Consider the following 21740-nt stretch of genomic DNA (forward strand, 5'->3'; position numbering starts at 1 on the left):
TCCTGAACTTCTCCATGCAGCAAGGGAGGGGCACAGCCAGCCCTCAACACATCTGATTGTTCTCCTGGTCTGCTCTCTCCTTCTGCTCAGACCAAACTTTCTTAGACCATTTCCTTTATCAAGCAGGATACAAGGAGCAGGAATTTCCTGGGGTGGATTTCCTATGCTGTGATAATCCAGAGCCTGCTTACACATGGCTCAGGATGGGAGAGGGGCTGGGGGGGCTGGAAGCAGTTTGCAAAATCAGGAAATTGAACTAAGAGGGAGGAATTTGTCTCCTTTTAAACCTGCTTGTAATGAGGTATTTTTGTGTAAGGATTGTCTTCTAACAGGGACATCAAAGCAACTTTGCAGAGGGAGATGTGAGGTTGTGCTGGTGTTTGTCCCTTTGCCTGTGCTCCCAAGGTGCTGAGGAATCCCCCAGGGCTCAGTCACAGATTCCTCCCTCATGGTTTGCACAGCTGCATCTCAGTTAGAATCTGGCTCTCTGACATTGTTTTGGTGCAAGAACCTGTTCTGTTTGTAAAACAAACCAGCAAGAGATTTGTGTTAGCAGAGCAGCAGCACGAGCAGGCCAGGCCAAACCCATCCCTGGATGGATGCCAGACATGGGCTCATCTGTAAAAGCATTTTGGAGACTGGAAATAAAACACAACATTTGGGATATTAAAAAGTCCACCTGGGGAAATCTCACTCTATTCCTCTTGTCATTCAGTCCCAAGAGCAACAGGAAGGAGGAACTTTCTCATTTACTCTGCTTTAGATGATCTGTGTTTGTCTGGTGCTGTGGCTCAGGTGTGTGTACACCTAAAGCTGAGAGCTGTCACCTGCAGCTCCATGGGGAAGAACAGGGGTGGGATAGCTGAGATGGTCCAGGAGGGCCCAGAAACCTTTCCCTGCCATCCCCACACTGCATGAGCTCGTGGTTCACTGCCCTTCAGAGAGCACAAACACCTCTGTGCTTCCTCCTTTGTCACCAATATCTTGGTTTTCCCACCCGTGCTATTATCCCAAAACTGTCTTACAGCTCCCAGACAGACAGATCAAAGTGAAAACCCATAAAAAGGGTGAAACTCGTGACTGAATATTTCAAAACAGTGTTTTCACACTTCCCTTTTCCCAGGTTACCTTTGGCAGACTCCAGCCATCTGGTGTCTGCTTTTGGATAAGAACTGTGCTCCAAAATCCAATGGCCTCAAAGGAGAGAAGAGACTAGAATGGAACTGTTAAGGTTGGACAAGTCCAACCCGTGATTGATGCCCACATTGTCACCCAGCCCAGAGCAGAGTGCCACATCCAGTCCTTATGGAGAAGGAAGCTGTGGGCACTTGGAGCAGCCATAGGAAAGATGCCAGTGCTGATTTTGGGGTTTTTACAAAGTGCCATGTTCTCTGTGGCAGAACCACAGAAGCTGGAAGGACCCATGGGAGAGACAACAGGCACATCTCCCCTTCCCCAGCTGCCACTTCAGGCTTTCTGCACATACATTATGTCAGCTACAGTGCTGACAGAGAGGGTAGTGTTAGAAAAAAAAAGGGTTTTATTTAAATAACTGAAGCCCTGGAGCCCAGCTGCAGCCATGTCCATGACAGGTATTTTCACAGTCCGTGATCACATGGATGTTCTCACTGTGCTGTGCTTGTTCTCACAACCCCCTTGCCTGGGCCTGTCCTGGGAGGAAAGGGCTCTGCTGCTGCTGGCTGGGATGGGAGAGCAGGGTGGGAGAGGAGGAAGACAAGGCCAGGCAGGTGGAGGGCAACTAAAGCTGAAAATCAGAAATTCCATGAGGAGAGGCAGAGGAAAAAACACCTGTCTGGGCATGGGTCATGCAGTGACCCTGCTAGGGCTGGGGCTGGGGTTGTGCACCCCAAATCTCTGGCTGTTGTCTCCCTACTGGGGATGGGTTGTGCATCCCAAATCTCTGGCTGTTGTCTCCCTACTGGGGATGGGTTGTGCACCCCAAATCTCTGGCTGTTGTCTCCCTGCTGTAGATGGGGATGGGTTGTGCACCCCAAATTTCTGGCTGTTGTCTCCATGCTGGGGATGGGGTTGTGCACCCCAAATCTCTGGCTGTTCTCTCCCTACTGGGGATGGGTTGTGCACCCCAAATCTCTGGCTGTTGTCTCCATGCTGGGGATGGGTTGTGCACCCCAAATCTCTGGCTGTTGTCTCCCTGCTACATCCCTGGAGCAGCGTCCCCCAGGCCCAGGCTGTGCCCACGGGCTGAGAGCTGCCGCAGCAGCCCCGCGCTGCCCTCGCTGTGCACCTGCACCTTCTGGGACAGGATCATCTCAAACAGGCTGCTCATCTCCGACAGGAAAGTGCTGGCCAGCCTCGTCCCAGAGCCACCAGGGTCAGCCCCAGCACCTTTGCCAAAGGTCTCAAAGGTCCTCGGTTTCTCCTGCCTTGCAGCTTCCTCGTCCTCAGGTGAGCAGGGTGAGGCAGGGGTGAAGATGTTGTCCTTGTAGCTGCTGGTGAGGGGCAGGGACAGCCGAGCCACCCACGCTGGGTCTGCAGCTGTCAGCCTCTTGAGGGCCAGCTCTGGGGAGGGACAGCACAGCAGAGAAGAGGATGGAGGGAAAAAAAAAATAATAAAAATATTGATAAATGAAAATATCGACATTCAAATTGTAAGCAGATCACCGTGCAAACCAGCAGCTCAAAAAAGCCAAATAAAATAGAACTGGTTTGAAACTATTGGTTTTGGTTTTAGTGTAATAACCATTAGAATTGCAGTGCATTCTCATTTGTTGCAGTCTCAATTGGCACTTCACTAGATTGTTTGCAAAGCCTGAGAAGGGGAGGGTTTAGGACTGGCTGAAGGGGAGCAGACAATGAAAAGCTTTCCAGGGGGAAGTGTTGGACACAAAGATAGTGGAGTTCCCTTCAGGGTCACTCCAGGGTGGGAATTTGCTGCTAAGGAGGCAGATTGAGCCCGAAAAGAAATGGGTTATTGTGAAAACAATAATAGCAGAATGAAATTGTGGATTCTAATAAGCACAGCTGGATGGTTGGAGACTGGGACTGAACAATTGAGCTCTAAAGTAGTTGTTGGTGGATTGGAAACAGCTGAGGAGCAGGGGGAGCCTGGGCTGGGGGCTGGGGCAGCCTCCTTAGTGCACCAATAATTCGATTGTGGCCCAAAATGGGCAACTGGAATCACACAGAGGATTGGTCAGGGAGGCACAGCCACGGTGGATTGTTCCTGGGTCTGATTAGGGGAATTATACACAAATCTGATTATCCTGCTGTGGGAGAGGGAGCTGAAATGACACCAGCAGGGAAAAATCTGGAGATGAAACCAGGAGTGATCCAGGCTGACACAAAGGAGACCCCAAGAGCTGGCGGTTGCTGCTCCTGAGGAAGCAAATGCTCTCCAGGGATCTGCCTGCAACCTGTCATTATTTTGAGGAGACAAGCACCAGCAGAGGAAATCTTTGTGCTTAAAATAGTGCTGGCAAGAGAAGAAGTGATTATAGCTGTCCATGAATAAACATCTCCTGGAAAATAAAGGAAAGACCCCATAGCAGGGAGAGCCTGGAATAGCTTCCTCGGCAGACAGCAGGAAGGGGAACAGGGATTCTTGTTGTTTGAGGCAGCTGGTAAACAAAGAGTCCGTGCTGTGGTGCACAGAGGCTGCATTCCAGCCCCTCATTGTTCCTTCCCAAAGCACATCCAGACCCTCAGAGGGGGTTCAGAGCAATCCTCAGGTTTGGGAAAAGTGTTTGGAGCAGCAGAACCTCTCTGGGAACAAAACCCAGCAGTCCCAGGGTGGCGGGGGTTGGTGTCACTGTCATGATAATTGTGTGGGTGTGACGAAAAAGTGGCATCTGGAAGGAGGGTCCCCATTCCAATGCTCTTATCCTGTTAATTCCAGAGGGTGATCAACACCCTGCCACAGCTGGGAGCTGGGATGTGCAGTGAGACACTGGGACAAGGCTTTGCTCCTTTTTCTCCAGAAAACAACTGCCCCGGGGTGTGCTGGGGAGGAGAGCTGGCACTCCATCCTGAACAAGGAGAGAAGGGCAGGCACAGCCCTTCGATTTTTGTTTCAGCTGGAGCCACAAAATTCTTTTGCGTTGCTTCACATCCAGAGTTTCACATCTCAGTGTCTGAGTGGCAGTGACTGCTCCTGGAGACAGCACCTGAGTGTGCTGCAGGTTTTGCTGTCAAATGTGCAGTTCTCTCCTCCCCAGGCTGACAGAAGCCACTTCATTCCCTGAATATTTGTCTGCCTCAGCTCTGGAGTGGGGCACAACTGCTCTGCTCTCTGCAGGGAGAGCTGGGCCACGAAAACCTCATCATTAGGTATGTTTAATTTGACCAATAACTCTTTACTGCCTTGTTTTAATGGTGTTTGGGGAGCAGGGGTTGTTTTTATCATCCATAAACTTCTATCTCTCATCTGCTGCTGGGAGTGCTGTGGGATCAGAGCTAACAGACGGTGCTGGGAGTTCATCCCGCAGCATCAACAATCCCAGAGCTGCCTGGGACTGCAGTTCCCCTGCTGGGAGCAGCACAAAGGCCCAGCCAGCCTCAGCCAGCTGTTAGGATGCTCCTGAGCACCAGCAGGGCTTCCTTCCTCCCTCTCAGGATGCGAGGCCACGGCTCTGTTTGTGTTTGGGAGAGGAGGAAGGAGCCCAGCGGCTCCGGCTTGGTCGCCTTTGTGGGAAGGTCTGGGCTCCTGGGGAGGGTTTGGGGAAGGTTTGGGGAAGGTTTGGCAGGTCTGGGGTTTTGGGGATGGTTTGAGGAAGGTTTGGGGAAGCTTTGGGGAAGGTTTGGCAGGTCTGGGCTCCTGGAGAGGGTTTGGAGAAGGTTTGGCAGGTCTGGGGATTTGGGGATGGTTTGAGGAAGGTTTGGGGAAGGTTTGGGGAAGGTTTGAGGAAGGTTTGGCAGGTCTGGGGTTTTGGGGATGGTTTGAGGAAGGTTTGGGGAAGGTTTGGGGAAGGTTTGGCAGGTCTGGGGTTTTGGGGATGGTTTGAGGAAGCTTTGGGGAAGGTTTGGCAGGTCTGGGCTCCTGGGGAAGGTTTGGGGAAGGTTTGGCAGGTGTGGGCTCCTAGGGAAGGTTTGGGGAAGGTTTGGCAGGTGTGGGCTCCTAGGGAAGGTTTGGGGAAGGTTTGAGGATGGTTTGGGGTTTTGGTGATAGTTTGGCACCCTTGGAACAGAGCAGCCCCTGGGCATGGCCAGCAGGAATCCACACAGCCTCAGCATTCCCTGCTGGCATGGAGCAGGCTGCCCAGGAGAGTGGTGGAATCATCATCCCAAAAATGGGGATGTGGCACTGGGGACACGGGGCACTGGGGAACAATGGTCTGGGAGGGCTTTTCCAGCCCTATGGATCCTATGGAATTCCAGGACTTTGGCCAAATCAGCCTCAGCATAGCCCAGATTTTCTCTCCTTGTGTGGGCAGGGCTGGATCCAGGGCAGCTCCACCAGTGCCTTTTCTGGGATCAGGACATGTCAGTGCACTGGGATGGAGCTGGGCTCCTCTTTGCTCCCTGCTCTTGGCTGCAGCACCTTGGAATCCGAGGAAATTTTTAGGTCTCAGCCTTTCCTTTGTCTGCTCTTTAGTGGAATAAAAGAGCAAGGAGGCAAAGGGGGAGAAGCAGCAGGTTCTGTGCCTAAGGAAGAGCACCAGAAATGCCCAGCTCTGGAATTCAAACCACCCCAGCAGCAAAGCTCAATGAGTTTCCCTTCTGTGGAGGAGCACGGAGGCTCCACAATGAGATTTCTGCTACAGGACATGAGTCAGCCCAACTCTTTCAAATTGAAATGCCAGGAGAGGAGATTTTTAGAACAAATCAATAAAAGGAACATGTAGAAAATGTCAGGCCCAGATGGTATTCACCCCGGAGTGCCAGAGGAACTCAGATATGAAATTGCCTGGTTTATTAGCTGCTGTTCATTAACTACTGCTTCAAATGAATGCAGGATCAGAGGGAGGGGAGGTGGAAATGGTGACAGGAGTTTTTAAACACATGAAGGTGAATCCAGCCCAGGTAGATTTAGAGAAATCCTTCTGTGCAAGGCTCAGCAGAGAGAGCCACGGAGCTGCTGCTCCCAGAGGACGGACCTGACATTGTCACATGGGGAACTGTGGTCTGGAAATTTGGAAGGGCTGGATGGAGAGTCCTGGATGACTCTGGACAAAGGATGGAGGGACAGGACACAGGGAATGGCTTCCCACTGCCAGAGGGCAGGGTTAGATGGGATTTTGGGAGGGTGGGGAGGCCCTGGCACAGAGATCCCCCTGGATCCCTGGAAGTTGGGATTTTGGGACTTGGAGCAGCCTGGGATGATGGAAGGTGTCCCTGCCATGGCAAGGGGAGGAATGGGATGATGTTTAAGGTCCTTTTCAACCCAGACCATTCCAGAATTCAATTCTGTGAAGGCAGAGGCCACCTGAGCTGGTGGAACAGCACCAGCCAGGCTTGCAGGAGACCTGAGCCTGCCTGAATTTACAGCCAGGTTCTGTAGGGACTAATATGTGTTAAAAGCTGGGAAGTGAGGGCAGGAATAATTAATCTTCCTCATCAAGGGAGGTCATTAGCAGAGTCCCAGAGTATCTGCTCAACACAGTGATAAATGACACGAAAAGGGAACAATGTTGGTGTTGACGCCACTAAAACACCCAAGAGCAGAGGGTTACTGAAGGACCTGATAATGCTGAGTGCCATGAGCAAAACGTGGCTGGTGAGTTTCTGTGTCACCAACTCTCAGATAATTGTCCCAGGGAAGAAGAAGCTGTCATGTGTTGATGGCTCTCCCTCCACGCAGAGGGGGGATTTGGGAGTCACAACAAACAAGGCTCAGAGTGGAGCTTGGGCAGGACAGGAATGAGGAACAAACCAGAAAACCTCCTGGTGGAGAAAAGCAGAAAAGCCCCAGTGGATCCTAAACACCACACACAATTCTGGTCACACCTCCCAAAAAAGATAAAATTAGCAGCAGGTTGGTCAGGAGATGAAGAGGAAAGAGGAGCCCAGTGGGGCTCTGAGGGTAGAGAACATCTTGAGGGCTTTGACAAGGACAAGTGTCCACCTTTGTGTCCACCTTTCTCACTCTGCATGGACCAGGAGACCATAAAGAGAGAGCTCAGAAACTGGACCACAGAGACCAAGCCCACACATCACTAAACCCTAAACCCCAGCAGACACATCCATGGGAGGGAAGAGCAGCCATAAACACATGGCAAAATCCAACGTGAAGCTCAGCAAGTCCCTGGGCCTGGTACCAAAATCCTGGGATGCTCCAGACACGCTGCCCCAAGCACTGTGATGTGCCCTGGCTGCTGCACCCCCTGCATGGGGTTAGCCCGGCTTACCTGAGCCCCCCCAGCCCAGCAGAGGTCACCTCACCTGCCTGTGGCTCCAGGAGGGTCTCCAGCTCCTCTCCCACCAGCTGCTGCACCGAGAGCTCGAAGGCGCTGTCGCAGTCGCGGTCGCCGGCCTCGCTCTCGCCGTGCCCGCTGTCCTTGGTGCTCAGGCAGTCTGTGTCCACTCCTGTGTCCACTCCTGTGTCCACTCCTGTGTCCAGCCCCGTGTCCAGCCCCGTGTCCAGCCCTGCAGCCCTGCCAGGGGTCACGACACCCAGGTCACTGCAGCTCCCTGCCCCAGTGAGCTCCATGTCCCCAAAATGCCCCAGGAGCCCTCCCCGTGCATCACTCACAGAACCGAGGGCACTTTGAGTGCCCATCAATTAATGAGTTTTGGGGCTTTGCTCCATATTTCTTATCCAAAAAGGGTTTTTTATCCTTCTGCAGCAAGATCATAGAAGCACAGGAGGGTTGGAGGGACCTCAGAGCCCATCTCATCCCACCCCCTGCCATGGGCAGGGACACCCTCCACAACCCCAGGGATCCAGGGGCACATCCTGAGCAAACAGGGACCTGCTGCCTCCTCCCCATGAGTTCAGAGGAGCTTCCCTCCTGCAGGGCCAGGTGAGGAGCACCCCAGATACCCTGGAGCTGCTCTCTCTCCCTCTCCATCCTCTGCAGGTGACAAAGGTGGACAAAGCTGTGTCTGCCCATGGCCTGGCCAGGTGGGGACAGGGGCACGTGGCAAGGCAGTGATGAAGGCTCAGCATCCTCAGGAGTGTGCACCCAGAGCACACAGCAGCATTGAATGGGAACACCATGAAGTTTGGGGCTATTTTTGGCACACAGCTGGGATATCTCAATGTTTCCAGCCCTGCTGCAGTTGCTCACTCCTCTGCCCCCTGGCACAGGGTCAGGAGTCCCAAACATATTGCCAGGCACTAAGAAAGTGTCCAGAGCCATGAGAACACTCATCCTTGTGCTGCTGCCTCCAGAGCTGGGCCCCTCTGTGCTCCTGAGCACTCAGAAACACCGGAGTTCTTGGCGAGGGATGGTTCATGAGCACAGAGGAGCTCAGGTGAGGATGGAGGGACCTGCCAAAGGTGCCCCAGGAAGGAGGCAGAGAGCAGCTGGATACCACTGGGAGCCAGGACCAGAGGAGCACCACCAGCCCCTGCAGGGAGAGCCTCCAATCTCAGGGGTGAGGCTTTTCCTTGTGTGTCTCTGCCCTCAGAGGTTTTGGACTGGTGGGGCTGGAGCAGGGAAGGGAAGTGCAGGGAGCCAGCCTTACCTGCTGCCGTTCTTGGCCGTGTACTTGTTTCCCCTGTAGTTTGTTTTGGGCTGGAACTGGCCCTGGTGCAGCAGGGAGAGCAGCTGGGAGATTTGCTGCAAGGCAGGAAAAGCCTGTTGAGCCCCGGGCTGGCCACTCAAGCTGCTTCCTGCCAGGACATCCCTCCGAGCCCCACTCCCGGCCTTTTTATAGCGTTTCCTCCTCCTGCAGATGGCTCAGCATCCCCACACCGGGGGAAAAACAAGCCCTGGGCAGCCCACCTGGGCCTCTGAGCTTCCCCTGCAGCCCTCCTGCTGTTCCCTGCTGCCCAGAGGATTGTCCCTTCTCCCTGTGCCAGCCCCACTCCCGCGTGTCCTGCTGGGGTGACCCTGGCTGGGGAGGGTTGTTCAATCACTGCCCAGGATTGGGGGAAGAGAAGAACCAGAGACCATCAGGTTGCACATTCCCATCACGCCAGGGTGGGCAAGGCAGGGCTGGGGGTGCCCCCACCCCGGGAATGCCCCGAGCAGCTCCTACCTGCACTGGGGGCGACTCCATGGCGAACTCCCCGGTCGGGCTCTGCTCTGCCAGGGCCACCAGCGACAGCCGGACCAGGCTCCTGAGGATCTGCTGGTGGGGCTGGGGATGCCCCGGTCCCCCCACACCCAGAGGTGGCTCTGGTGGCACTTGGGGCTCTCCCATGGGTGGCTTCACCAAGCTCTTGCCGTGCAGTGATGCCTCGGGGGGGGTCACAGCCTCCTTCACCAGGTGTTTGGGTCGGTGGGGCTGGCACGGCCGGCGCTGCAGGATGGGCAGCTCCAAGGTGCCCTGCTGCTCCTCGGAGCCTTTTTGTGTCCTCTGGTTCCTCAGGGTCCTGTAGAGAGTGGGTGTGAGGTGGAGAGGAGCCTGTGGGGACGCAGGGCTGGATGTGCCAGGCTGCTCCTCCTGGCAGGGCTGGGGAGGCTCAGGATCCCGGGGGCGTCCCCGGAGCAGAGGGACCAGGTGGATGTCGGCCTTTTGGATCTGCCTGTGAGGCTTCTTGAGCTGGGGCTGCCTGCGGGCATCCTCTGCCTCCCTGCAGTTGTAGGCCATGCCCTCCTTCTTGTCCTTCTTGCGTAGGGACAGGGTCAGCGCCAGCAGCAGCAGGAACCCGCCCAGGAGAGCGGCCAGGCAGATCAGCAGCACCACGGGGAGACTGGGCCAGCCGGGATCCTGCCCTGACATCTTGGAGAAGGCTCCGTGACGCCGGAAAAGCAAACGGAGCCGAGCCAGGGAGTGCAGGGGGGTGTCCCCATGGTCACTCACCCGGACCAGCAGCTCCCGCTGGCTGCCAGCCAGGCTGCTGGCATTGCTGGCATTGAGGGACACCTGCCCCAGGAGGGGGTCCAGGATGAAGAGCCCAGCGTCTTCCCCACCCACCAGATCATAGCGGAGAGCCCCGTTGACGCCAGAGTCCACATCCCTGGCCACGATGGTGAAGAGGAGGGGGCTGCCAGGGCACGACACGAGAGTGGAATTGGTCACTGCCGCAGCCCCCTGGGTGCTCCCGTTCCCAGGGACCACCCAGCAGCACCCAGTGTCCACATTGACCAGCACAAAGAGCGTGGCCACCCCTCCCACCAGCGCTGGCGAGGTGATGACGGGTGCGTTGTCATTCCGGTCGAGCACAGCCAGCCTGACCGAGATGTTGGATGCCAGCTTGGGATGCCCTCCGTCCTCCGCTGTCACCAGGAACTCCAGGCTCCTCACCTGCTCATAATCAAAAGCTTGGAGGGCAAAAACATCCCCAGTGACGGGGTCGACCGAGACCAGCCCCAAAGCAGCGGGGTCCAGCATCCTGTAGGTGACCTTGCCGTTGAAGCCCAGGTCGGGGTCGGTGGCACGGACGGTGAGCAGGAAGGCGGGAGCCTCGCTGTTCTCAGCCACAGCAGCCTCGTAGGCGACCTCCTCGAAGGCAGGGGCATTGTCATTGACATCGCTGATGCAGATGGTGAGGTGTTTGAGCACGGCCAGCGACAGCTCCCCCATGTCCCTCACCAGCAGCGTCAGGTTGTACTCGGCGCGCCGCTCACGGTCCAGCGAGGCGTTGGTGAGCAGCGCGAAGCTGTGGCTGTTGGTCCTCATCAGCCTGAAGTGCTCGTAGCCCTGGCTCAGGGAGCAGAGCACCTGCCCGTTGCTCCCCGAGTCGGGGTCGCTGGCTGTCACCAGGGCCACGAAGCTGTCCTTGGGCAGGGCCTCGGACAGCACGGGCACGCGCGCGGCCCAGGTGACGTGCACGTCGGGAGCGTTGTCGTTGACGTCCAGGACCTTGACCAGGACCTTGCAGTGAGCTGGAATGGGGTTGGCGCCCAGGTCCCGCGCCTGCACGTCCAGCTCGTAGGCGTGGGTGTCCTCGTAGTCCAGAGGGAGCCTCAGGAGGACCCTGCCCGTGCGGGCGTCGACGCTGAAGGTGCTCAGCACCTCGGGGGGAGCGTGCCTGCTCAGGCTGTACTCGATCTCCCCGTTGGGACCCTGGTCGGGGTCGGTGGCCGTGACCGTCACCAGGAGGGTGCCGGGCTGCGCGTCCTCCGGAACCTCCACGCTCAGGGAGCTCTCCGCAAACACGGGGCTGTTGTCGTTGGAGTCGAGGACGGTGACTTTAATCAAAGCAGTCCCTGATTTTGGCGGCTCCCCGTGGTCAGTGGCCGTCAGCACGAGGTCGAAGGAGGAGTGCAGCTCCCTGTCCACCTCCTTCACCACCACGAGCTCGGCGTGCCTCGTCCCATCGGAGCCGGAGACGACCTCCAGAGCAAAGTGCTGGCTGGGGGAGAGGGCGTAGGAGCAGCGGGCGTTGGGGCCGGCGTCGGCATCCAGGGCTCGATCCAGCGGGATCCGAGTGCGCAGGGACGCGCTCTCCGAGATCTCCAGCTCCAGCTCGGCCGTGGGGAAGCGCGGAGCGTTGTCGTTGACGTCCAGCACCTGAACCTCCACGTGGATCAGGGCCGGGCTCTGAGAGGCCAGCACGTCGAAGGACACCCAGCAGGGATCACTGTGGCGGCACAGCTGCTCCCTGTCCACCCTCCCGGCCGTGCTGAGCACCCCATCCCCGCTGCCCACGCGCAGAGGGAACCTCCCGGGGGTCTCCATCAGCTGGAAGGTCTCAGCCACCTCGCCGCTCTCACCACCCTCGAAATGCTCGGCCAGGCTCCCTATGACGGTGCCCGGGGGCACCTCCTCCAGCAGCCGGTACCTCACGGTGAACGTGGCCACCTCCTGGGCGTCGGCGCTCAGGAACAGGTACCACCACCAGAGCGCCGGCAGCCGCAGCGCCGAGCGGCCGAGCCCCAGCACGCTGCGGGCAGAGCCCCCGCGGCCCCGCCGCGCTGCCACGGGCTGTCCCTCCGGCCACCGCATCCCCGCAGCCTCCTCAGGGCCACCGCAGCGCCTCGCCATCCTCTCCCATCGCCGGGTGAAGCGGGCTCCAGGTAGAGATGGCACAGGGGATGTCACAAGCAGAGCTGGTGGCTGTCCCCTGAGCTGCCATCACCGGAGATCCCCCGGGCAGGGACAGCCCGAAGCGGAGGGAGCGTCCCCGGAGCAGCCAGGCTGGCCGGGCTGGGGATGGACATCCTATGGAAACCACACCTACAGGAAAAGGGAGGACCGGGCTGGTACAATGCCGGGGCGGGGTGGGGGCTCGTGGGGGGGACGGTGTGGAAGCGCCCTCCGGTGCCGTCACCGCTGTCACCTGCAGAACACGCTGCCCAAAAAGCTGGGATTCCTGCGGTCCCCCACCCGCCACAATCCTGCTTCAGGAAGGGGTGATGGACTCCTGCTCTAGCACTGACCCAAAGCCTCGTTCCCCACACTTTTACATCTCAGGCTTTGACATATTCTCATTTCGCCTCAATCCGAGGGCAATCCCTGCTCCTTGCTCTGCCTTCGGAAGGCGATGTCCCCGAGTCACCTCACCCAGCGCAAAGGTGATGATGTCACCAGAGCCAGCGGGACACACCAAAATGAGCTGATGAATCAGCAGGAGCGCGGCCACACCGAACACGGCCGAGGGGAGGAGGGAGGTGCTGGCGGACACGACCTGTGGCCGTCCCCGCATCCGTCTGTCCTGGCTGCTCCTTGCCTTGGCACGGGCTCCATCCCCGCTTGGCTCAGCACTGATTTCCCTGGCGTCACTCCTGCACCGTCAGATCCCTGCTTGGCCTTATTTCAGCACCTCACCTCGAGCTCCCACCTTCAGGCTGCCCAGCTGTTGCACCGGTGTCACCACAGCTGGCCAGCTGTGCACACACAGGTAGAACAGCCTGGACGTGTTCCATGTGCTCCTCCCGAGCCTGCGGAGCCCCCGGACCCCAGGCTGGGTTTGCTTTGGTGTCCAGGTGGCTGAAGCCTTTCAGGACAGGGAATTTTCCTTATGGAGCAGCCTCAAGGTGTGGTTGGAGCCCCACCAGCCACAACATCTTCGCGTCCCCACACCCCCCAAGCATCCTCCAGCAGCCTTCGGTGTCCTGACCCCACCTCACCCTCCTCTCCTGCTTTCCCAGCGTTGACGGGCACCCCTTGTCCCCCCATCCTATTCCCATCCCTCCCACCTCCCCTCACCGCTCTGGTTTTCCCAGGTGAGGCTCCCCCATCCCCGCTGCCACCACTTTTCTTTGTCACGGTGGGTTTTGATTCCCCAAAGAGCAGCAACACCAAAACCACCGCAGTGCCAGGAGCTGGTGGGAGGAAGGGACGGTGCCACGGGGGGTGGCCGGATTTGGGGTGGTCGCTATTCCTGGGCTCGGCCCCAGCTCCAGGTGACCTTTGCCAACTCATTTCCCTGCTTTGTGTCGCGTTTCCTCCTGCGCAGCCCGGGGCTCTCCCGGAGGGATGATCCCGCTCGTGCCCCGTCGCTCCCGCTGCCCGCGGAGCTCCGGCTGGAGGAGCGGATGTCTCCCAAACCGTGCCCGATTTTGGGAGGGGAGGGGAGGTGGGAAGGCCACTTCCTTCTGCTGGGACTCTTATCCCTCCAGCTTGCTGGCTTTTTAATTTTTTTTTTAAATGCTTTTCCTTTTCAGGAGTGGAACAGAAGAACCGCTCTGGAACATCACAAGGGGAAGGAAATAAATAAAACCCCCAGGATTGTGGGGATTCCCCGAGGAGCCCCGCGTGGGGTTTCCTTCTCCCATCACTTCCCAGTCCGACTCAGAACAAGCCGATCTCCCCCAGTGCCCCGTGTTTAACCCATCACTGCCCACAGGAGGTGAATTCCCCACGACTCCTGCACCCACCTGCCAGACCTCACCTGCTGCCGTCCCCACCCCTCAGCTGGGAGGATCCCAATCCTCCAAAGCGCTCATTTTCCTCCCCAAAGACACGGCCCAGGTGGGATTTTGAGCGCCAGTTTGCTCAGGGAAAGGCTGGGAGGAGAAGTCGCTGTCACCAGGCTGTGACCCCCCCCTGAGCTCTGTCCCCAGCTTGGCTGTGCAGATTCCAGCCCTGGTGACAGGTCTGGCCTGTCCAGGAGGAGCCGGAGGAGCTCCTGCATGAATTATTTATGATTCTTCAGGAATAAATCCCTCCAGGCCCGGCCTGTGACCCCCAGCCATCAAAACACTCCCAGCTGGCAGGAGGATGCTGCAGAAACATCCCTGAGCTGCAAATCAGAGCCGTGGAGGAGCTGGATAAAGTAATTCTGCAGGAAAATGGGAAAGAAAAACGGGCTCGAGCTGAGACTTGCCAGCAGCACCGGCAGGGAAATGAGATCTGGTGCTAAAAACAAAACGTGTCTCCTCCTGTTTCCTGTTCACACCCCGCAGGCTCCCGACGTGCTTCAGGACCTCCGTGGTGGCTGTGAGCACAAAATTCCCCCTCTAAGGTTTAGGCTGCACTGATTCTTTCCGTTTAAAGCTCAGAAAGAGCCCCAGGTACACTGAATTCGTACAGCACTTCATGCATTCACTGTGTGCTTTCCTTCAGCTCCTGCCCATGGATTTCTGTGGCCCCCCAAAGGGGAGGAGGACATTTATCCTGGCTGGAAAAACTCCTCTGCTAATTTACCCAGAGCCTGATAGTTTTAAAACTTCTTTGCTACTCCTTCTCTGCTTATGCTTTTGGGGCAATCCCATATTTCAAAGTTACTCCAAGAGAAGATGAGGAAAACCCAAACCAGCCAAGGAAGGAGAACAGCAGTGACCAGCACAGAGCAGCACCACCCACACTCTGCTCTTTCCTTTCAGGTCCTGCTGCTCCCACAAACTCCTCCACCCCTGCTGGAACAGGTACCTGTGCCTTGTGATGTGCTTTATGTGTCTGTCTGCACGTGGGTGCACATGGAAATGGGGGGATGCAAATGGAGAGGCCCCAGACGGGACCCTGATCCCATCAGTGCCCAGAGCAGCTGGAAATGCCATTTTCAGGAGGGCAAACCTGGCTCCTCTGCAGCTCGGCTGCTCTCCAGGCTGCAGAGCAGGACGTGGGCACACCCTGAGCTCCCAGGGGTGCAGGGCTGTGCTGGAGGCACGGCTCTCCCTGCCCATCAGCTGGCAGAGAGCAGCACCACCAGGTGATTTCGAGCTCCACCGCACAGCTGGAGAGCTTCAAACGTTGTCATTTTGGGCTGACACGGTGCTAGCCTGGGAGCAGGAGCTGTGCCATGGCACAGCAGGGAGCAGAGGGCAGCTTCAAATGAGACTGAAGAGGCTTTTTCAAATCCAGACATTTTCTCTGATGAAGACAGGCTGAGAGCTGGACAAGAGGAGGCTCCAGGCAGATCTCAAAGCCCCTTCCAGTGCCTGAGGCTGCCAGAGCTCCAGGAGGGTTGGGACGCTGCTCCCAGGGATGCTCAGGGTGGGATTGTTGGGGCAGGACCGGGGGCTGGATTGCTGATCCTTCCAACCGTGGATATTCCGTGATTCTGTGACTTTTCAGCCCTTCAAAAAGAGCCTCTGCTCCTCTGGAAGTGTCACTCCCTTTTCAGCAGGACAGCAAAGAAAACGAGGAGGGTGAGGTGCAACTGCACAAAGGAGGTCCAGGGCTGAACCTGGGAGGCTCCTGTGGACCCTTTCTCAGGGAGAAGGAGGTGATTCCCCCTCCCACAGCACCTACAGAGGTGGAGGAACCTTCCCTTGGGGTGCTCTGGCTCTCCCTGAGCTCATCCCCATAAAACCAGCAGGTGACACCGGCTGAAGGCGACCTCGTGGTGCCACCTGCTCATCCTCCAGCACCACCACCAACCACCTGGGTGGCTCCTGGGTGGCTCCTGGGTGACTCCTGGGTGGCTCCTGGGTGTCCCCCAGCGGTTCCTCCCCGGAGCTCCGAGGCCATTCCTGCTCTCTGCAGTTGGATCTCTCCACCACGAGAGCCCACTGCTGCTCCGCGCTGCTCTCCGCCGCTGTCCCCGCCTGTCCCCGCCTCAGCCCGAGGGGCTGGGGGGTGCTGAGACCCCCAAAACCTCCCCACGGAGGGGCCGGGACCCCCCTTTCCCCGCCGCCCCCAGCCCTGCAGGTGATGCTGCCCTGGCTCCCCTCCATCCCAGCGCTCCCTCCCTCGGATCTCGGGTGTTTCCCTGGGTTTTACACGATTTTTTTGGGATGTTTCCCCCGTTTTTACACAGTTTCAGGGGTGTTTCCCCCGTTTTTACACACTTTTCGTGTATTCCCCGGGGTTTTACACCATTTTAGGGCGATTCCCCCGTTTTTGCAGTTTCAGGGTGTTTCCCTGAAATAGGGAAATTTTAGGGTGTTTCCCCCGTTTTTGCAGTTTCAGGGTGTTTCCCTAGGTTTCACACGATTTTAGGGTGTTTCCTCCGTTTTAAAAAACTTCTAGGTCGTTTCCCTGAGGTTTTACACGATTTTAGGGTGTTTACCCCGATTTTCTACATTTTTAGGATGTTTCCCTGGGGTTTCACACCATTTTAGGGCGATTCCCCCGTTTTTGCAGTTTCAGGGTGTTACCCTCGTTTTTACACATTTTTTTGGGTTTTTTTCCCCTGGGTTTTACATGATTTTAAGGTGATTCCCCCGTTTTTGCAGTTTCAGGGTGTTATCCTCACTTTTAGTCTATTTTAGGGTGTTCCCCCCCTTTTTACACACTTCTAGTGTATTTCCCTGAGTTTTACACGATTTTAGGGTGTTTACCCCGATTTCCCACACTTTTAGTGTATTTTCCTGGGGTTTTCACTCTTTCAGGGTGTTTCCCCCGATTTTGCACAGTTTCAGTGTCTTTCCCTCGTTTTTACACAATTTTATGTTTTTCCCTGTGTTTTAGGGTGTTTCCCCTGGGTTTTACACGATTTTATGGAGTTTACTCCGATTTTACACACTTTTAGGGTGTTTCCCTGGGATTTACACGATTTTGCACATTTTTAGGGTGTTTCCCCTGCGTTTTACACGTTTTTAGGCAGCTCTGCAGCATCACGAGTCCCCCCCAAATTCTGCTGTACCCCACTAAACCCTGCTCTAGGAGGGTCATAAATTCTCCTCCCCTCCTGCAGGGCAACACCTCAATGAGGAGGGAAATAAAACGGGGTGCAGGCGATCCTTGATGAGGACAGAGTTAATTATCGATTAAAGCAGCAGCTCCTGAAATCTTCCCCAAGCTAAAACCCGGTTTTGAGCAGAGCAGCTCCTGCCTGAGCAGAGGGGACGATAAGGAGAGTTATTGTCGCTCCCTGCTCATGAAAGGATTATTATTAAGGAGGGGAAGAAAGTTCTAAATGAAGTAAATTGGGCCAGGCTGGGAGTTTGAATAGACAGCAATAATGTTATGTTAATGTCATGCACGGCTCTGCTGCTCCAGGACCCTGAGGTGTTTTATAAAGGTAAAAAAAAGCAATTCTGCGAGCAGGCACAGGGAGAGCCGGCCAAAGAGAAACGAGGAGAAGCTGTAAAAATGATGTTTTATTGTGTGGGAGAAAGCAATGAGTTGAGATCTAACCCTTGATGTCCTTCTGGAGGAGAAAGCTGGCAGCACATTGTGTGATTTAATTGGCTGCTCTAAGTCTTACACTCATTTTTTTTTCCTGTGCTCCAATATCTAAATTTCTGGTTGCAAATGGAAGAACTCCCCAAGGCTGGGGTTTCAGGGCTGGATTTTCCCAGAGTGTAGAAGGGGCTGCTGACAGGATGGGGCATGGGACACCCAGCAGCAGCACCTTGGATTTGATTTTAGTTTGACAACCCAAAACACCTGAACAACACCCCCTGTGCTGCCCAGGGTGAGTGATGGAGCTGGGCCACAGCACACTGTGACATAAATCAGACCTTTACGAGGCCCCAGTGGCTGCAAATCAATTAAGTGCCAGCAATAATTACCCGTTTTGTCTTTCTCTTTATTAATATTTGGACTTTTTAAATCTTTTCTCTCCAAACACGATGTTTCCCTGCTGTGGGTGTCCTTCAGAGGGAGCTGCCAGGAAAGCTCCTGGTCCTCTAATTAAAGGATTTGTGCTGGATGGAGCTGCTCCCTGAGCAGGAATGACACAGCCACCAAAGCTGGGGATGGCTCTGCTGCCTCAGCCTGGGCAGGTGACACTGGCTTGGTGTCCCCAGGAGGAGGGTGCAGCCTCTCTGGGTGTCACTGTGATGGTCACAGGGGGGTTTCTCCAGCTCAGATGTCATTTAAAGAGATCATGGATTGGTTTGGGCTGTAAAGGACCTCAAACCCCACCCAGTGCCACCCCTGCCATGGCAGGGACACCTCCCACTGTCCCAGGCTGCTCCAAATCCCAGTGTCCAACCTGGCCTTGGGCACTGCCAGGGATCCAACAGCTCCCCTGGGCACCCTGTGCCAGGGCCCTAATTAATTCTTAATTAGGAGAAGTCCCTGGAGGTGAGGATCTCCTCAGGGGTGCTGTTAGGGATGCACACACTGCAGATGAAACCCTCTTTGGACATGGAAAGGGGAGCAGGACTCCATGATTTCCATTGGAAATGACAGCCCTTATCTCCTCTACCACAACTGTGGGAGGGCTGATAATGCCCTATCAGCCCTGGGAAACAAATGGGAGCAAATTCAAAACACAAAACAACGCTCCCAAAAGGTCATATAAATTATATTTGTTGTGGAGACAAAAAGTTTCCAGCAAATGCAACCACTACCCAGCTTTAAAACAAGGACAGGGCTGGAAAGGAGTGAGAGGAGGGATCCTGGAGCTGTGCCATGTCAGGAACACCCCCCAGCACCTGCAGGAACAGGTAAAGCCCATCCAGCTGTGCCCACAGGGATCTGTGCAGGGCTCTGGGGGCAGGCACAGTCCTGGCTTTTCCTCAGTGGGAGAGGTGGGAGCTGTGACTTTCTGGGGCTGTCCAGCAGAATAAATCCTTGTGGAGGATCTGCTGCTCCCTCCCCAGGCACTGCAGGCACCACGGGAGGAGAAACTGGGACTGGAGAGATCCCAGTGCCTGCAGCAGCAGAGAGCCCAGGGATGGACAGGGACCATGGTCTGACACCAGGGATGGACAGGGACAATGTCCTGACACTCCAGGGATGGACAGGGACCATGGTCTGACACCAGGGTTGGACAGGGACAATGTCCTGACACCCCAGGGATGGATAGGGACCATGGTCTGACACCCCAGGGATGGACAGGGACAATGCCCTGACATCAAGGAGGAACAGGGACCATGCTCTGATAGCCCCAGGAGCCTGCAGGGCTCTGTGTCCCTCTGTGCCACCCCAACAAGGTTCTCCCCAGGGTGACACAGCCACCTCAACACCACCCCACTGAGGGTGCCAACCTCACCTTGGGACATCCCAGTAGCCAGGGATGGGGACAGAGAGATGACCACAGTGAGAGTGACCACAGTGAGGGTGGCCTCAGGTCCCCCCATCCATTTGCACAGAGATGCTGCAGGCTCTTCCCCTCAGGTGCCAACACCCCCAGATGTTCATCCAGCTGTGATGTGCCATTATCACCCCTCTTGCCTCTGCTGTGTCACGTCCACTGGGGACAGGACACGTTGTCCTCTGTCACTGGCCCCACCCCACACGGAATCAGGATCTGCATCCTCTGCCCTGCTCTCCTCCGGCTGTGTGCCCGGGGGGCTGGGGGGTGGCAGGGGCAGGACGATGCTCCAGCCCCCCCGGGGTGGGAAAGGGGGCTGTGGCACGGAGCAAAGAGGGGCTGGAAGTTTCTCTGTGCCATATAAACAGTGGAACAAGGACGTTGTGAGTGTGGAAATATCTTTCACTGGAAAGCGATTCCAGATGATGCAACTTCCAGCAACTGCCAGGGGCTGAGCACGGCCCCAGAGCTCCCCAGCTGGGGCGAGGAGCGAGGCAGCTCTGCTGGCCACTCCCAGGAAGCGTGGGACAGGTGAAACCAGGACAGGTAAAACCAGAAGAGATGTTAAAACTGTCCCACGTAGGCTGAGCCGTCCCAGAGCCTGGGCTGAGATCCAGCTCCTGCCTGGGGACAGTGACACCTCTGGGCTGGGCTTTTGGGGGCCAGTGGTGGTCACTGAATGTCCTGGCTGAGCATTCCTGGGGTCAGACACAGCTCTGGGGTGGTGCAGCTTCCAGAGGGGCTCTGCAGGGACCCTGAATGTCCTCGATGAGCATTCCTGGGGTCAGACACAGCTCTGGGGTGGTGTGGCCTCCAGGGGGGCTCTGCAGGGACCCTGAATGTCCTGGCTGAGCATTCGTGGGGTCAGACACAGCTCTGGGGTGATGCAGCCTCCGTGTGTGAGCAGTGACGAGTCCCAGGACACACGAACATCCCATGGCAGCTTTTCCAGCAGGACACATCCCCTGAGCCCTGGCCGGGAGGTGTCACAGGTAGGTGATCTCGATGACATTGGGCTCAGCAGTGCCGTGGGGAAGGTGATGGCTGCAGGAGCAGTGGCAGGTGACCCCAGCCGAGGGCAGCTTCCCTCGGGGCTCCAGCTGCCTCCAGCGGGTGAGCAGCACGCTGTCCGTGCTCTGCCCCATGGGCTCGTGGTACAGCGTGACCTGCACGGTGCGCAGCTGGGGCCCGTAGTGCACGGCCAGGACGATGAGCACGGCCAGCAGCACGAACACCACCACGATACCGGAGATCACGGGCAGCGCGTCCGACCTGCGGCTCACGCTCCTGACGATGGACACGGGGGTGAAGGCGGCCACGTCGGGCGGCTGTCGCAGCTGGCTGCCCGTCACCGAGGCGTTCATGGCTCACAGGGCTCACCTGGCACAGGGACACCGGGTGACCACCGAGCACAGCCCGTCCCTGCCTCACCTCCCGCCCTGCTGGGATGATCCCTGAGTGTCCTCCGAAAGGGGAGATTTGGGGGTTTGTGGGATGCCCTGCATCCCCTCGTCCTGGGCTCTCCCCCTGCGCTCCCCTCTCCGCCCTCCAGCCCCACGGGGCTGATCCAGGAGCAAATCCCAGCGGGACCCACCCCCGTCAGTCATCCCTGCCGGGGACCAGGGTGGGGGCGACAGGAAAGGGAGGCAGGAGAGCCCTGCCAGCCCCTCGGGGTACCTGGCCGTCCCTGCTGCCTGGCAATCATCCTCTCCGGCGGCGGGCTTGCGAAGCTGCCGGCGGGGCGAGCGGGACGAGCCGCCCGATTCTCTCCGCTGAAGGTGCAGCCGGACTCACCTCGGAAGTTGCCACGTCACGGCCCGGCCCGGCCCGGCCCGGCCCCTCCGGGACTCCCCGGGCACGGGGGCAGAGCCCGCTCATCCCGCGGGCAGCGCTGCCGCCGTCCCTGCCCGCTGCCACATCAGCGCTGCCACCCTCCCGTCCCCGCTGCGGGACAAGGGCTCCTTGTCTGGGGACAACTCCCCTCCCTCCCTCCTTCCCCCTCTGGCTGCAGGAAACCTCCTGGCGGGGCGTGAAATTCGAATGTGGTGTAAAAAAATGTCCCGTCGTGCGTGTGAGCTGCTGGCACAGCCCGGCGCGGTGTCCCCAGGCTGTGTGTGTCCCCAAGGATGGCACAGCCCCGGGGGTGACGGTCCCTGCCGGGGGTCCCGCTGCTGCAGAACCAGCACGGCTGTGGGTGAGCCCACGGGGAGATCTGGATGCTCTGAGCCTCCGGTTCCAATCCTCGGGGATTTTGGGGGTTTTTCCAACCCAAAGGATTGTGTGAGCTGCTGGGGGTCACAGCGCCACGTCAGGGCTGGCACATCCCTCCCCTCACACAGGTACATCCCCCTGGCCCAGGGGGGCTGTGTGTCACACCCTCTGCCCCAGGAGT

The 21740-nt window shown here is 57.3% G+C and overlaps 2 protein-coding genes across 2 annotated transcripts; both read right to left on the minus strand.

Annotated features, from left to right (window-relative positions):
* Positions 1-1374: 1374 nt before the first annotated feature.
* On the minus strand, positions 1375-14110 carry PCDH12 (protocadherin 12). The gene is made up of 5 exons (XM_014889598.2): positions 14062-14110; positions 9124-11870; positions 8608-8702; positions 7360-7571; positions 1375-2541 (listed from the first exon to the last, which is right to left on the minus strand). The coding sequence occupies exons 1-5, from the start codon at positions 14108-14110 to the stop codon at positions 2177-2179; spliced, it is 3468 nt and encodes a 1155-aa protein (XP_014745084.2). The 3' UTR covers positions 1375-2176.
* Positions 14111-19668: 5558 nt separating this feature from the next.
* SMIM33 (small integral membrane protein 33) lies at positions 19669-20720 on the minus strand. The gene has a single exon (XM_088173911.1). The coding sequence runs from the start codon at positions 20710-20712 to the stop codon at positions 20335-20337; it is 378 nt and encodes a 125-aa protein (XP_088030037.1). The 5' UTR covers positions 20713-20720; the 3' UTR covers positions 19669-20334.
* Positions 20721-21740: the final 1020 nt, after the last annotated feature.

The sequence above is a fragment of the Sturnus vulgaris genome, chromosome 15 (genome assembly GCF_052056855.1).
Source record: "Sturnus vulgaris isolate bStuVul1 chromosome 15, bStuVul1.hap1, whole genome shotgun sequence".
NCBI classification, from domain to species: Eukaryota; Metazoa; Chordata; class Aves; order Passeriformes; family Sturnidae; genus Sturnus; species Sturnus vulgaris.